Consider the following 16,258-nt stretch of genomic DNA (forward strand, 5'->3'; position numbering starts at 1 on the left):
ATGTCGGAAACCGATTTTAATTGCAATAAGTGTGATCTAAAAGACACCGATCGTATGGTGCAGTGCGATTCGTGTGATAAGTGGTTCCATTTTGAATGTGTAAAAGTGGACAGCAACATAGCGAATGTAAGCTGGAGTTGCTCATGTTGTGTGGAACAACCGGTGGACTCTGGCGATAAATCTAATGCAACACAACAGTTGCCGCCCGTTGATGACACCACTGACTTCACCACCGGTACTCGAGCTGCATCATCACCAGCTACTGGAAATGGTACAACAGTGCAGCAAAACGCAGTACATCAACCATTTACCCAAATTGGACTACCGTCGGCACAAGTAAGTACCAGCCAAAGGGGTGCATATGCAAATGCACATAACCTAAATTTGGAGAATCAAGGCTCGAGTACATTGTTGCCCAATGTCACAATGCCCAAGCAAATCTCAAGTATGGCGCCTACAAATACAACAATGACGCTACCGGCACATAAGGAGCAGTATATACAACGCCATTTTAATAATTCTAACGGCTCGAACGTGTCCCCATGCAACTCGTCGTCTCAAACACAGTTGCAGCTACAAATGTTGGAAGAAGAAAAAGAACTGCAAAGGCAATATTTGGAGAAAAAATATCATATTTTATCCCAAGGCAATTTAAGCCAGCCGTCGAGTTCCTTCGCCAACAATACCACATCGTTTCATCCCACACCAACACAAATTGCAGCAAGGCAAGTAATACCAAAAGAATTGCCGAATTTTGATGGTAATCCAGAAGACTGGCCCTTATTCATCAGTAACTATCGCAACAGCACCGAGATAGCCGGCTACAGTGACGGCGAAAATTTAATGCGTCTGCAGTCGTGTCTCCGCGGTCGTGCTAAAGAGTTAGTGAAAAGTAAATTACTGATCCCGTCGATGGTGAATGAAATTATTCAAACTTTGGAAATGTGTTTCGGTCGTCCAGAGCATATATTGGACAGTATGATTGAGAAAGCAACCAAAATACCTCCTTTAAAAGATCGATTGGACAGTTTAATTGAATATGCTTTAACAGTGCGTAATATTTGTTCGACAATGGAAGCCTGCAATTTAGTGGCTCATTTGAATAATCCGATGCTCGTGAAGACATTGGTCGAAAAATTGCCAAACAATCAAAAGCTGAACTGGGCAATGCATATTAGAAATGAAAAAGTGCCGATTGTGAAAGAATTTAGTGATTGGATATATGCAATAGCAGCTGCTGCGAGCCAAGTCGTGTCTCCTACAACAAGTAAAAAGGGAGCATCAGTGAACACTCATCAACAGAATAATACAAGCAAGCCAATTTGTTTTTCGTGTAAAAGTGAAGCTCATAAAATTCAGAACTGTGGAGAGTTTCAATCTTTTAATTTAGACGCCAAATGGAATGTGGTAAAAGAAAACAAATTATGTAGACAGTGCTTGAATTTACATCGCAGAAAGTGTTTTTCTAATAGGCAGTGTGGAATTAATGGTTGTGCAGCAAAACATCATTCATTGTTACATAAATATACGACGGTAGAACCAAGTGCAAGCAATATAGCACTACCGCAGCAAAGTGGAAACGTAAATACGCACAACAACAGTGATAACCAAAACCCGTATTTTCGAATTTTGCCCATAAAAATTTATTTCAATGGTGGCTCTGTGAATACGTTCGCCTTTTTGGATGAAGGTTCTTCGGTGACCCTTATGGAACATGAATTTTACAACCAGTTGGGACTGAAAGGTGAAAGTGAACCATTAGAATTAAAATGGACTGGAAATACAACCCGATCTGAAGACGATTCTGTGAGATTGAATGTGGAAGTGTCTGGAGTAAATGGTTCGAAATACGTTATTTACAACGTGCACACTGTGCAAAATCTTGGCCTACCAACACAAAGCTTGGATTTCGAATCCATTGTAAAAGATAACCCGTATTTCAAAGGTTTGCCTATACAGTCATACGAAAATGTCAAGCCGACAATACTAATTGGTGTAAACAATTGGAGAGTGGCTGTGCCATTGAAAGTCCGTGAAGGTGGAAGAAATCTGCTTATAGCAACAAAAACTCGTCTTGGTTGGACACTGCAAGGTTGTGGCTCCGGTGTAAGGAAATCTTTTTCTCTAAATATTCACACATGTGCATGTGAGGATCGATACAAGAATTTACACAATGAAGTAAAAGAGTATTTCGCACTGGAGGTGGCCCAGGAGAAAACATTGTTGTCATTCGAGGACCAGAAAGCTATGCAGATTTTGGAAAATAATGTAATTAGAAAAGGCCAACAATTTGAAGTAAGTTTACTTTGGAAAGATGAAAATCCAGTTTTACCAGAAAGTTATGAAGTTGCCTGCCATCGACTTAAGTGTCTCCAAAAGAAGTTCAAGAAGGATCCACAACTACAACAAACTATGCAGGTGGAAATCGACAAACTTCTCAACAAAGGATATGCCAGAAAGGTAACAAATTCTGAATTTAATTCTTATAGTAGAACTTGGTACCTTCCAATTTTTGTTGCTCTAAACCCAAATAAGCCTGGCAAAGTCCGACTAGTGTGGGATGCTGCAGCAAAATCGAATAATAAGTCACTCAATGATTTCTTGATGAGTGGCCCCGATTTACTGACATCGCTTATAAATGTTTTACTCGAGTTTAGAGTTGGTCAAATTGCTGTCTGTGGCGACATCGCTGAGATGTTTCATCGTATCAATGTAAATGATGTGGATATGCACGCCCAACGTTTCCTGTGGATCAAAGATGGTGAAGTAATCGCATATGTAATGAAAGCCTTAACGTTTGGAACTAGCTGTGCTCCGTGTATTGCTAATTTTGTGCGAAATAAGAACGCCGAAGATTTTCGCGACTTATACCCTCGTGCAGTCAAAGCAATAAATTTCTACCACTACATGGATGATTTCATCGACAGTGTTCAAACCGAGGAAGAGGCCATAAAGTTAGCGAATCAAGTCAAAACGATTCATGCTAAAGGTGGGTTTCACATGCGTAACTGGGCTTCAAATTCAAATATAGTGCGACAAAAATTAGCAGAAGGTGGCGCAGCAACTGAAAACTCCTTTGGAGCTGTCGAGAAAATTCTTGGTATGTATTGGGAATCAAATAATGATGTTTTTCAATACAATTGTCGATTTTCGAGGCTCAAAAGAAACGTGTTTCAAAGGCATACGGTTCCCACCAAAAGAGAAGTCCTTCAAGTTTTGATGTCAATATTTGACCCCCTCGGCTTCGTGTCTCATTATACCATAAGTCTTAAAATTTTGCTGCAGGATATATGGCGATCCGCCATTAAATGGGACGACGAACTAAATGAGGACTTGCATATAAAGTGGTGTTCCTGGCTTTCAAATCTGGAGAAAATTTCAACTGTCTCTATTCCGAGATGTTACTCGAGGTTGTTGAAATCGACGCTTAATGTGCAGTTACATACTTTTGTCGACGCTGGGGAAAACGCATACGCTGCTGTTTGTTATTTTCGTATTCAATACCAAGGTGAAGTCGACGTGCGCATAGTGGCAGCCAAGGGTAAAGTTAGCCCACTGAAACCAGTTTCCATTCCTAGACTGGAACTTCAAGCTGCACTAATTGGAGCGCGTCTATCAAGAAAAATTATAAAAACTACACGGCTTAATTGTACTGAGTGCTTCTACTGGTCCGACTCTAAAACGGTTTTGAAGTGGTTGTCCATGGACCCCAAGAATTTCAAAGCTTTTGTAATGTATAGAGTTGGAGAAATATTGGAATTAACAAATTTACCACAATGGAATTGGGTTCCATCTAAATTAAACCCTGCTGATTTCGCAACAAAGGTCTGCTCAGCCGAGGACGACATGTGGTTCCAAGGTCCTGAGTTTCTAAAAGACAATGAGGATGTCTGGCCAAAGTGTTCCGATTTAGGAAGAATCAGCTATGAAGAAGTACGTAATCATCTTTTACATGTGAGTAAATCGCACAAATTTTTTATGAACATTGAATATTTTTCGTGCTAGCGACGGTTGTACCGAGCATTGGCTCAATTCCTGTTTTATATGGAAAAATTGAAATCCGTTGTCCAAAGATCGAATGTAGAAAACGATACATTTTTCGAATGTATCCAGAAATCGAAATATATTTTATATAAATATGCCCAAAAGAGTGAATTTTCCGAAGAAATTTGGCATTTGAAAAACAAAAAGCCAATCGAAAAAGATAGTATTCTGAAGCAATTGAATATTTGTCTCGATGAGAATTATGTAATTCGTGCTTACGGAAGAGCAGAAATGTTAAACTGCAACAATGCCATAATTTTACCCACAAATCACTATATTACATTTCTTGTGGTGAAGTACTACCATGAGAATTATCACCACTGTCTACACGAAGCCACTATATCCAGAATTAAGTCGAATTTTTATGTCCCAAAATTGAGAGTTGTATACAAAAAAGTACGAAGCAGCTGTCAACACTGTAAAAATTTATACGCAGTTCCACGGCCACCGCAAATGGCAACTCTACCATCAGCTAGGCTCTCGAGTTTTGAACGTCCATTTACTTATGTGGGAATCGACTTTTTTGGCCCTTTGTTCGTCACTGTTGGAAGACACCGAGAAAAAAGATGGGGAGTTCTTTTCACATGTCTAACTGTTCGTGCAATTCATATTGAAGTGGCTCACAGTCTTGATACTAGCTCGTGCATCCTGTGTATACAAAACTTCATCAGCCGACGTGGCTCTCCGAAAGAAATATACACGGACAATGGGACAAATTTCAAAGCTGTAGAAAAAATTCTGCGTGAAGAAAAACAACATATCGACTTACACCAAGTTTTCTCTAAATACGATGACATCAAGTGGCGATTTAATCCACCAGCAGCTCCGCATATGGGCGGTGCATGGGAACGTCTAATAAGAACAGTTAAATCCGTTCTCTACTCCATGTTACCAGCTTTCAAATTCAACGACGAGACTCTTCGATCTGCGTTATATGAAATTGAATTTATGATCAACTCTCGTCCTTTGACATTTGTGGCTCTAGATTCCGATGACGACGATGCCCTCACTCCAAATCATTTATTACTTGGTTCTGCGGGAGGACAGAAGCCATTATGTGAGTTTGATTATGACCTGCGACAGAGATGGCATAATACCCAAAAATTTGCGAATCATTTCTGGCGTAGGTGGGTTCGTGAGTATGGTCCTCACTTGGTGCGAAGAAGCAAGTGGCTCGAAAAGGTTCAACCACCATCCAAAGGAGACGTAGTCATCATTGTGGACGACAATCTTCCTCGGAATAGTTGGCCCAAAGGAATATTGACAGAACTGTATACCGCCAAAGATGGGCAAGTCAGAAGAGTTAAAGTGAAGACGACTAGCAGCACCTATGAGAGGCCCGTGACCAAGATTGCTATACTAGACGTCGGTAAAAGATCAGAGAGCAAGCTCCTGGGACCCTAGTTCGCTTGCGAAGGGGGGAATGTTACCGCCGCCACTGTTTATTTACATTTTTCTCATTATTTAAATATTTGAAATTTTTTCCATTTACTTATTCTTATTGATCTCTTAATTACTCTCTTTCGTAGCCCTTTTGGTTATTGTCAATTTGATCATTATATGCACATACATATATGTACATATATGTATGTAGCCCTTTCATTTGTTTACATTGCGGAATAACGGCAATATCCAGTTTTACATATTTATACATAGCATACAAAGGGCCACGAAGGAAAAGAAAATCAGTTCAAGTTTTCAACTGGAGCGATCAAATTGTTTTTAAAGTTTTTTTACGCGTCTGTACCGAATAAACGGAATTAATGAATAAACACTTTTATAAATTTCTTAAGTAAAAGACTAGTGTTTCATTTGTTAATAAATTACGGACCACTAAAAAAGTTTGTATGTCTCCGTGAACTCAACAATTGGATTGTTGATACTCTGTTAGCCACAAATGTCTTCAGAGAGGACGACTGAGCATTGATCCAGGATAAAACGATTTCGGAGTCAGTCCATAAATATACAGATTCGTTCTGAATGTTGAGATCTACTCGTACTCGATTAGCAAGTTCTGCCGCGACGACTGCTGCACATAATTCTAGTCTGGGTAATGTTTGTCGCTTCAATGGCGATACTCGTGACTTTGCACACAATAATCGTACAGTAATGCGACTGTCTTTGAATGAAGCTCGAATATATGCTACTGCACCATACGCTTTTTCGGATGCATCTGCAAATACATGAAGCTGGATCTCTTTCGGAACATCGCCATTGAACAAGTGTCTTGCCATTTTGAAATTGTTCAGACTGTATATGTTGTTTCTTAGAGTTTTCCATTCTGAACAAAACGACTCAGGTAGCGGATCATCCCAGCCTAATGAAGCTTCACAAAGTTTTTGCATAAAGATTTTTGCCGTAACCACTGCAGGTGCTAATAGACCAAGGGGATCAAATAATTTTGCGAGATCGGATGTGGCGGTACGCCTAGTAACTGTTTTATGTTCGTTAAACTTGACCTTAACACAGAAGTTATCAATGTGGGGCAACCAAAACAGTCCCAAAGTTTTGACTGTGTCAGAACTTATAACGTCGAAATCCAGATTAACTTCTTGGTCAGCTTCCGGTATGTCTTTTAGTAGTCTCGGGTGGTTTGCACACCACTTCTTCAGGTTGAATCCATACTCTTTTAACATTTGTATTGATTGGTTTTGTGTTGTAATCGCTATGTTGATGTTATCTGAGCCACCAAGTCCATCATCAACATAAAAGTTATCCTTCAACATCATAGAGCCGTATGGATATTTTATAGCATTATCTACTGCAATCTTCTGCAGACATTTGGTAGCAAGATAAGGTGCTGCTCTTGTGCCGTATGCTACTGTATTGAGAACATAATAGTTGATTGGCAGTGCAGGATCTTCTCTCCAGATTATTAATTGAAACTGATGATTACTTGGATGTATTAGTATTTGTCTATACATCTTTTCAATGTCAGTAGTGAATACATATTTCGGAAAACGAAACCGAAGTAAAATGGTAAATAGATCACTTTGAACGACTGGTCCAGTATACATTAGATCGTTGAGAGATAAACCAGTTGATGTTTTTGCTGATGCATCAAACACTACTCTTAGTTTCGTAGTTGTACTATCTGGCTTTAGCACACAATGATGTGGAATGAAATATTTAGGATCCATTAGGTCATCAATCTTGACTCGGTGCATATGCCCAAGTCTTTCATATTCTTTCATAAACTGCACATATTGGGCTCGCAAATCTGAATTCTTCAGCAAACGTCGCTCTAGACTCATAAATCGATTGTACGCCATTGTATATGAATCCCCTAGCGCCTGTGGGATCTCTCGAAACGGCAAACTTACAACAAACCTGCCGCTTTTATTGATTGCCACATGGTGGGCAAAATGCGCTTCACATAGATTTTCTTCTGTGCTCATAGATTTTGATGTTGGCTCTACTTCATCAATTTTCCACAATCTTTCAATAGCTTCATCAAGCGCCTTATCACTATCGAAAACTGCACACGTGGGTGTTGACAAAAATCTTTCATTATTATTGTTTCGCAATGAACCTCCCACGATCCACCCGAGAGCAGTATTCTGGAGAACTGGTAGATTCTCTGAGAGTTTTATAGTGCCAGGCTGCATCAAAGTGAAGAAAAACTCTGCTCCAAGTAGAATGTCTATCTTACTTTGTTTGTTGAATTGCGGGTTCGCCAATTTAATATGAGGTGGCAAACCCCATTCGGATATATCTATATGGTGATTCGGTTGTGGAGGAATTATTGTAGGCAATATATATGCTTCCAAATTTGTTATGTAGCATCCATCTGTAGACGCCATTTTAACATTCACCCGATGAGTCGCTCGTTTTCTGGTCTTTCCAACTCCATCAATATCCAGCGAAGCTTCCATTGGTGAAATGCAGAGATTCTGAATCAGCCGTTCACTGATAATGTTTATTTGTGAACCAGAATCTAGGATCGCCACGCATTCTTGCTTGATACCATTGGGGGCCTGGATAATGACTCTTGCAGTAGCTAGCATCGCATAAGCTTCGCGTCCAACAAAGGTCTCCGCCGCGGCCGAAGATACTGTTGGTACGTTCGGTAAAATTGTCGTTTGTTCAGACTTTATTGGAATATGAAGCAGACTGTTGTGTTTCTTCCCACACTTCCTACACGAAGATCCTTTGCAATTGTGTGACGCATGACCACTCTTCAGGCAATTGAAACATAATCTTCTTGATTGGGCAAATCTGACCCTATCTGCTTCGCTCAATTGTTTGAATTTTTCGCACATGTAAATCATATGGTCTATGGTACCACACATTGCACATTTAGAGTTTATTTTTTCTTTCGTTACAATCGATGACACAGCTTTAGTCGAAGTGTTTCTATCCTTCTGGCTTACAGAATCCATTGTCTGGAACTGGTGTTCCAAAAATTTCAACAAAGTCGCTATTTTCGGTGTTTCTTTCGGATTCTGTAACGACTGCTCGAATCGAATATGCAAATTTCTATCCAATTTTCTTATAAGGATTTGGACTACTATGGGATCCCAGGAACTTGTTTCCACACCCACATTATTCAGAGCCAGTAAACACTCCCTTGCTGTGTCATGTAGTCCTTTTATGGTGATCGCATTTGACATAGCATTTGGTTGTGCTAATATCTTGTCTATGAGAGTAGCTACGATAACCCTTTTGTTATCGTACCTTTCTCTCAGCATCGACCATGCCGAGTTGTAGTTGGCTTCAGTAGTCGTCAAATGACTGATCAATCTTTCAGCTTCTCCGACGACATGCGATTTCAGGTACCACATCTTCTGAATTGCCGGTATGCTTGTGTTATGAACCATAGTCAAAAACAGGTCATAAAATTGGCACCATTTGCCATAATCGCCGTCAAATTTTGGGATTGTAATTTTTGGAAGGGTCACTGATGAATGGCTCGTTGGATGAACAGCTGGTTCGGTACTCGCACTGTCTACAATGACTTGAAGACTTGTCAGTTTCTCAAGAATCAGATTCACCAATTTTTCATAATCCTCGTGAATCGTTGTCGTGACTGTCATAGAATCGGGTAGTAGTTCCATTGCAGCGTCGTACAACTGCTCTAGGTGTCTCCAACGGCTATCAATGGTGTGTATCTGCACTTTGCATAACTGTGGAGATGCATTTGCAGGTGTAGTGTTCTCCACATATGATCGTAACATATTCATGTTTATTTGGACTTTCCTCATTAGTCGGGCTACTTCGTCTGTAAACCCTCCGGAACAAGCTCCAATATTTGTTCCGAGAACGTCATCAACTGTATGTTGATTTATACTCATTTGTTTTGCCTTTTGTCGCAATCTATCGGCTTCTGACTGGAATAGAGCAAGGAACTCATGTGCAAGCGACCGCACCTTCTCGTAAAACCCAGTTTCGAAATAGTCAACACCTTCCTTTGCACTGACCGCCATTCGAAGTTTTCCATCATTTTCATCGAATCTATTCCAATCCTCAGACAGAGCTCGATATCTCGCTTCGTAATAGGACGACCTGTCCTTCCTGCTATCCGAATCCTTCTTGAAGTTACGGATAATCTTCTGGATCTTTTCTCCAAGATCACTCTGTCTTTGAACAGTTCCTCTGTAGACATTTTTGCTTTGATTTTGTCTTCTTCGTCAATTAAATTTCTTCTCAAGGTGCTGCTAAGGACTTTTTCCTTTCCTTCACAAACTTCCACACGAAGTTATTTGTACTCGCCACCACACGTGCGTTGATTATATCCGAGTCGCGACACTGCGTCAGATTTCTTGTATCATGAACTGCGCGTTCTAATGTTGTAACTTGAGGACTCAAGTCCTGCAAGTATTAGGGTCACCAAAAATGTTCTGTCACAATCAGAACTCAAATATTCTTTAAACTCGTTAGTGATAACCAATTCGAACACATAAATCCGAACTGACACTAACCCTTTTTGTTTGTGTACCTTCCAGCACTTGTAACTGGAAAGCAATAAAAGAAAGTACACTGGTCGTAATTTCAATAGAATAACTGACAAAAATTTATTGATTTTCAATTGTATATATACCTACGAGATAGTTACATCATTGCCTATGCGTTGTACGAGAATTCATGAGTTTGCATATTGCAGTGTTCCACATGTCGGCCAAGTCAGTTTTGGTGAATTGGGACATATGGTAGCATGATCTGCTTACTCAGTAATTAACGTCCAACACTCACAAATATGGGACACTTGATCATTGACATAAATAAAATGTGTTAAACTAAAAATAAATGAAATATAAAACCAAAGAAATAAAAGTAACCTACGACAATGTGTTTCAATGTGTTCTACTTATACGTTGATTAATTTATTTGTAATAAATAGGTTATTAACCAAATAAAGACAAAAAGAAAGAACAAAAGAATTGTATTACAGTACAATACTAAACATTAAATGAACCAAAATCTAACTCACTCTATTTAATTTATTAACAACATTTTCACATCTTCGTGATAATCTAATTTTTTAAGCTTCAATTTCGTTCTTAATGAATTGATGTATGGGTCGGAGGATATCAACAAATGATGCATTACGTCTTCGTTAGTAGAACAGCGCCCAGTCTTGCGCGAGTTATATCCCTGCCAGCATTTCAAAGTTCCATTTCATCCTCATCGCTACCACAGACTCGTAAGTGACACTGCAACAATCGCCAACTGTGATAGTATTTTGCATCACTATACGCATGAAAGTAATTTGCCATCATTATTGTTAACATACAAGAGCCATTTTATATTTTGTGAAACACCAAGCACAACTAGCTTCTTATAATTTATTTAAATAAAAACGATAATGAAGTGCTGAAAACATAGTTATTTAGCTTAAAATTGTGAAAGGTATATTGGTGAAAATTTTTGACTTTCCCAATGGAATAAAGTGATAGTTATTCAAATATTTTTCAAGACACGCTGCCTCCATTGGGAATAAAAGCACTGGCTGATAGACGCTACAACATGTAACTCAACATCAATATTTTTATTAATGCATAAAAATATGTTAAATGTGATGTGATTCTTTTACAACTATCTTAAAATGCACTTTCTCTGATTGTTTGAAGGGGATCTTATTGGCGTCCTTCTAATTGTGTCCAGAAGGGCACCTAATAATTGCACTCATGCGATACTTTTTTCTAGTAACTTGGCGTTGTACAACTTCTCAATAGTGACGGCGCTTTTCCGAGGAGTTTTGGATATCGTATACGACTGTTTTCGACGTAGTGGGGATTCTCAAAAGCGCCCCCAAATTCAAAAAAATTTGGCAGGGATAGCCTATAACGTTTATAGTCTTTGTTCCTCGCTTCCTGCGCTTCTTCTGATAGCATTCCTTTGTAAAATAAACCATATGTTAATTCAAAATGTATGAAACAAATCGTATCTTTAACCTACCTATAGGTAGAATGGCCTCGGATACAATTTTGCTACCATTTATCAAAACTTTATGCACTGTCATGGGCACCATTCAAATCAATGTACAATTTTGCCGTGTCTAAACAATATATATGGAACTTCTCAGAGTCTATTGCCTGACTTCAACTTATTGTAGATAATATAATTTTTAACCTATGAATCAGTTGTTCATTTACTCCGGTTATGTCAGCTGTAATTTCAGGGTTTACAAAAAATCGTCGAGCTGTATTCCCACCGTTGCTGAACCCATACCTTGTTTTACCACATCAACATTTATTCTCAATACTAATATAAGGTTTTTTGAATTGTGGCCTTGGCTTCTTCTTTAATTTGCCTTGTATCTTTGTAGCTTTGCAGCATGGCGAACAATTTTTATATTTTTTAATTTACATAATGCTTGATGCCTATTTTAAGTGAAAAAAAATTTCTATAAGGTACACTCGGTGTATATTTTATAAGTAACAAGGTTTTAAATATGACATAGAAAACTAACCCATTTGATACTTGTTCACATATGTCAACTTTGCGGTGCTCGGGACAGAAAACCAATGGAGATATTTGCATAGTTTTAACCATCTGTGCAAAAATCATCAAAATCGGAGAGCAGGTCCAAAATGATTTATTGCCACAGCGGACACATTGTGCGCCGTTCGGATTCGGCTATAATAAAAAGGAGGTCCCTTGTCATTGACCTTAACATGGAATCGGGCAGCACTCAGTGATAAGAGAGAAGTTCACCAATGTGGTATGACAATGGACTGAATAGTCTAAGTGAGCCTGATACATCGGGCTGCCACCTAACCTAACCTAACCTATCGGTGGATATGACCTCTGCTGTAACATGATGACCCAGGTACTTAACTTCTCGCTGGAAAAGCGAGCACTACTTAGCGTTAAGTCGTAGACCAGCGGCTGACAGTTGCTGGATAACATCCTTCTAGTTCTTAAGGTGTTCGTCAAATGTTTTGCCCATACCTATGATATCGTGTAGGTATTGAAGCTTCCAATGCAACCCCTTTAGTACCAGCTCCATCAATCGCTCGAACGTAGCCGGAGCATTGCAGAGCCCGAATGGCATTACATTGAACTGCCATAGACCGTCATTAACTCCAAAAGCTGTCTTTCCTTTGTCTTTCTCGGCGATCTCTACTTGCCAATAGCCACTCTGCAAGTCAAGTCTGGAAAACCTTGTTGTTCCAGCTAGTGTGTCCAATGTGTCATCAATGCGTGGAAGTATCCTTCCAGATGTTTTCTCGCCGTTCCATGTGCCTTTGATGAGTTGCTTTCCAAATTTACAATTGCCTCGGCTGGTGTACATTTGCCAATGTCAGAAAATTTTCCAATATGCTCATCATGGGCAGATAAATTCAAAACTCGAACTGGTATAAGTCCCTCTTCATTTGTTGTTACCAGGGCATTTGCTATCAAGATATTGTTGTTTTTTTCTGCTGGTTCAACAACCCACAATTCGCCGACTTCACAATCTCCATTCAAAGAAACCCATATTATTGCTTCGGCATTTGGTGGTATTGACTCTGGCTGGCTCGTTGTCAAGCATCTGACAGGTGTATTTTCACTATAGCCCGGAATTTCTATATGGCACCAGATCATTACACGTCGCTTCATATCCAGGTTGAGACCAAAAGCAATCATAAAATCTGCTCCAATTATAACTTCGTCCACTATATCGGCCACAATGAATTCATAATTAACGGATTTGTTTCACTGGTTAACTTTACAGGAACCCTTCCATATACGGTTGCTGTTTCCCCTGTATCCGTATAGTCTAACTCTAATCAGCGGTGTAACTTTCCCTTTTACTAAATCAGATCTAAGGATAGATTTCGATGCACCAGTACCTAACGTCAAGGTACGCTTATCGCCATTAATACCACCCGCAATTGTCAAATTGTTATTGCTATAGAGATTGTGGGGCCATCATCATCTTGCTTGATGGGGATGTTTACCTTGGCCGCTTGCGTCGTGCTTTACATTCTCGGGCAAGATGTCCGGGCTTATCACAGTTATAATATTTCATTCTGGATTTGTTGTCTCCTGCTTCATTTCTTGCATTGCCTGTTTAACGGCTTCTTTCACTGAATCAATCACGGAGTTTGATTCGTCATTCTCGGTCTCCACCTTACGTACTTTGTGAACTTGAGGACGTGCTAGTACTCTCGCTGTCTCTTGTGCAAGTGCGAATGTTACTGTTTCTGCGAATGAAGCCTTTTGTGACGCATATGTTGCACATTTTATGTCTGGGTCTCGAATGCCATTCACAAAGGTCTCAATTTTGATGCGGTCCACAAGTGGGTGACTCTCTCCTGGGTATGCCAATAGCACCAACCGCTCAACTTCTGTTGCAAAGTTTTGTAGAGACTCATTTGATTTCTGGACTCTTCCTCTTAATTCCATTCTGAAGATGTCTTGCTTATGTTCTCCACCGTACCTGCGTTCCTCGTACGGGTTTCGAAGGTGAAATCCGTCCCCCTATTGTGAACTTGCAGCTGATTCTCCAGAATGTATTCCATTAAGCTTTCTCCTCTTGAATTCGTGTCTGTGCTCGCCCATAGCTCATGGTGAGCATTTGCGTCGCATCCTATTATGAAGTCTCTTTTTGTCCCTGCAGTACTTTACCAAATCCCTTACTGTCTGAGGTGGTGGCAGCAGAGCATCGTCGTGTGCAAAGTAAGCCGATGATAAAACCAACTGCCTAGAGTTCATCTCCACTATCAGTGCTGTCTGATCTGTGCCACAAAATTGGTTAAAAAAGAAACACTTTATATATTTTCTTAGTAAAATGTTTAGTTTTTCTCCATTTCCATGAAATAATTCATAATTTCTATGGTCTAAGCCCTCTATCACTCTTCCTCTTATCCAGGGTTCCTACACCAGGGCGACATCTATTTTGTGCCTAAGTAAATGGAGGATTAGATTAGTGGAAGCTAGCTCACAGTGATGCAGGTTTATCTGTACTATTCTTAGCATCATTTACTTACTGGGCCGTTCCACAACCTTTCCTCCATATCCTTTAACGGTATGACGAGACCACTGCTGAGTCCAACACTGAAGCGATTACCATTTGGCTCGAGTTTCTCAATCGTCTCCAGATTCACTGCCAATATCACGCTTCACCCTGCTTCGGTCGGGGGGTCCATCTTTAGTATGGTCCAGTCCTCAGTGGGGTAGACTGCTCTATTTTGCGCCTTCAACATGGTCAGCAGACGATCCTGTGGAAGTATGGGTCCCGCAATGAAAACCCGTACCCTAGGTTGCAGCTTGACCTCTTCTTCCGCTTGACCTCTTCTCCATCATTAGCTTCGAGCCCTCCCATAACTCCAGTCCCTCAATTGTGTCCTTGAGTCATGCGAGGGTCTCCTGGTATTTACAATGCAGGTTTTATGCCCTTGCCTCGATTGTATATTCCGAAAGTAGGGAGTATCTCCAGTTCCTTGACATATTCTTTCGGAGACTTCGAACAGCAATTTACTCTCCAGGCGCTTCCAGTTCTCCTCTTTTACTCTTCTGTCTTTACTAGACTCATCCACAATTACTACCTTAATACACGCTTGTTGTACAAGTTATCGCCCTGCTCGTTTCTAGACTTCTTTATCATTGTGACCTCCGTTGAGGCCGAATCTTTCCCTGCCAACATTTTTTGAATTTGGGGGCGCTTCTGAGAATCCCCACTACGTCGAAAACAATCATATACGACATCAAAAACTCGTCGGAAAAGCGCCGTCACTATTGAGAAGTTGTACCACGCCAAGTTACTACGAAAAAGTTTCTCATCAGTGCAGTTATTAGGTGCCTATTTAGATCAATTTCGAAGGACGCCAATAAGAACCGCTGCAAACTATCAGAAAAAGTGCATTTTAAGATAATTGTAGAAGAATCATTGTGGTCAAGTAAAACACGATTGTGTAGATGTTTATTGATTTGATTAAACATTTATAATTTCTTATAAATATAACATTTTTCGGTTTATCTCACCACATTTAACATAATTTTTTGCATTAATAAAAGAATGATGTTGAGTTTTAAGTAGCAAGTTACATATTGCAGCGTCTATCAGCCAGTTTGTTTATTTTCGATGGAGACAGCATGCCTGGAAAAATATTTGAAAAACGATCACTTTATTCTATTTGGAAAGTCGAAAATTGTTCACCATATACCTATCACAATTTTAAGCGTAATATCTATGTTTTCAGAACTTTATTTTCGTTTTTATTTAAATAAAATATAACAAGCTGGTTGCGCTTGGCGTTTCACAAAAAATAAAATGGCTCTTCTAACAGTAGTGATGGCAAAATACTTTCATGTACATTTTGTACTTTTTGATATGCTTCCCCCATCACAGTTCGCGATGGTTGTGGTGACATTTACGAGTCTGTGATAGCGATGAGGATGAAATGGAACTTTGAAATGTTGGCAGGGTTTAGTTCTATTTCTCTTGTATCGTCCATATTCCTCGGATTCAGGGTTAAATGACACATCATCTGCCGGAAGTTTTGATCCATTAGCATTCTCGGCGGGATTTCGAGCCTGGCTCGGCTTTCCTTTCGAGGTCGCTAATGGACTGGACGCACAGAATATCCCGTCTCGGTCTATCTTTCCCCTGTCCTGGGAACGATAAGACGAGCTTGGCTCATTCATCCCGTTTATGTTGCGACTCGCTTCAGCTTTGGCTAAATCGGCGCGTTCGGTAGGGCAAAAGTTCAATTTAGAAGAGCTACAATCTCCTGATATAAAGTTACCTTCCATGAGCTCCTTATTGGTTATCTCCCATCTCTTT

At 39.9% G+C, this 16,258-nt stretch overlaps 2 protein-coding genes and 1 long non-coding RNA gene across 3 annotated transcripts; 1 reads left to right on the forward strand and 2 right to left on the reverse strand.

Annotated features, from left to right (window-relative positions):
- LOC142239764 (uncharacterized) lies at positions 1–5,448 on the forward strand. The gene is made up of 2 exons (XM_075311538.1): positions 1–3,954; positions 4,006–5,448. Exons 1-2 carry the CDS (start codon positions 1–3, stop codon positions 5,446–5,448), a joined length of 5,397 nt encoding a protein of 1,798 aa, XP_075167653.1.
- A 419-nt stretch (positions 5,449–5,867) lies between these two features.
- LOC142239765 (uncharacterized) lies at positions 5,868–10,257 on the reverse strand. The gene is made up of 4 exons (XM_075311539.1): positions 10,237–10,257; positions 9,966–9,998; positions 9,731–9,855; positions 5,868–9,639 (listed from the first exon to the last, which is right to left on the reverse strand). Exons 1-4 carry the CDS (start codon positions 10,255–10,257, stop codon positions 5,868–5,870), a joined length of 3,951 nt encoding a protein of 1,316 aa, XP_075167654.1.
- A 5,104-nt stretch (positions 10,258–15,361) lies between these two features.
- On the reverse strand, positions 15,362–15,834 carry LOC142237702 (uncharacterized). Its single transcript, XR_012722550.1, has 2 exons — positions 15,639–15,834; positions 15,362–15,571 (listed from the first exon to the last, which is right to left on the reverse strand). It is a non-coding gene; the product is annotated as an uncharacterized LOC142237702 (long non-coding RNA).
- Between the last annotated feature and the right edge of the window lie 424 nt (positions 15,835–16,258).

The sequence above is a fragment of the Haematobia irritans genome, chromosome 5, assembly GCF_050003625.1.
Source record: "Haematobia irritans isolate KBUSLIRL chromosome 5, ASM5000362v1, whole genome shotgun sequence".
Classification (NCBI taxonomy): Eukaryota; Metazoa; Arthropoda; class Insecta; order Diptera; family Muscidae; genus Haematobia; species Haematobia irritans.

Excerpts from the sequence above, each read along its gene's own strand:
- LOC142239765 (XM_075311539.1), bottom strand. The coding sequence starts at position 10,257 with ATGATCAAGTGTCCCATATTT. Across the intron at positions 9,999-10,236 it reads TGATCAAGTGTCCCATATTT|TTACAAGTGCTGGAAGGTAC; the intron begins GTGAGTGTTGGA and ends ATTGCTTTCCAG. Across the intron at positions 9,640-9,730 it reads ACAAATAACTTCGTGTGGAA|AGGAACTGTTCAAAGACAGA; the intron begins GTTTGTGAAGGA and ends AAATGTCTACAG.
- LOC142239764 (XM_075311538.1), top strand. The coding sequence starts at position 1 with ATGTCGGAAACCGATTTTAATTGCAATAAGTGTGATCTAAAAGACACC. Across the intron at positions 3,955-4,005 it reads TACGTAATCATCTTTTACAT|CGACGGTTGTACCGAGCATT; the intron begins GTGAGTAAATCG and ends TTTTCGTGCTAG.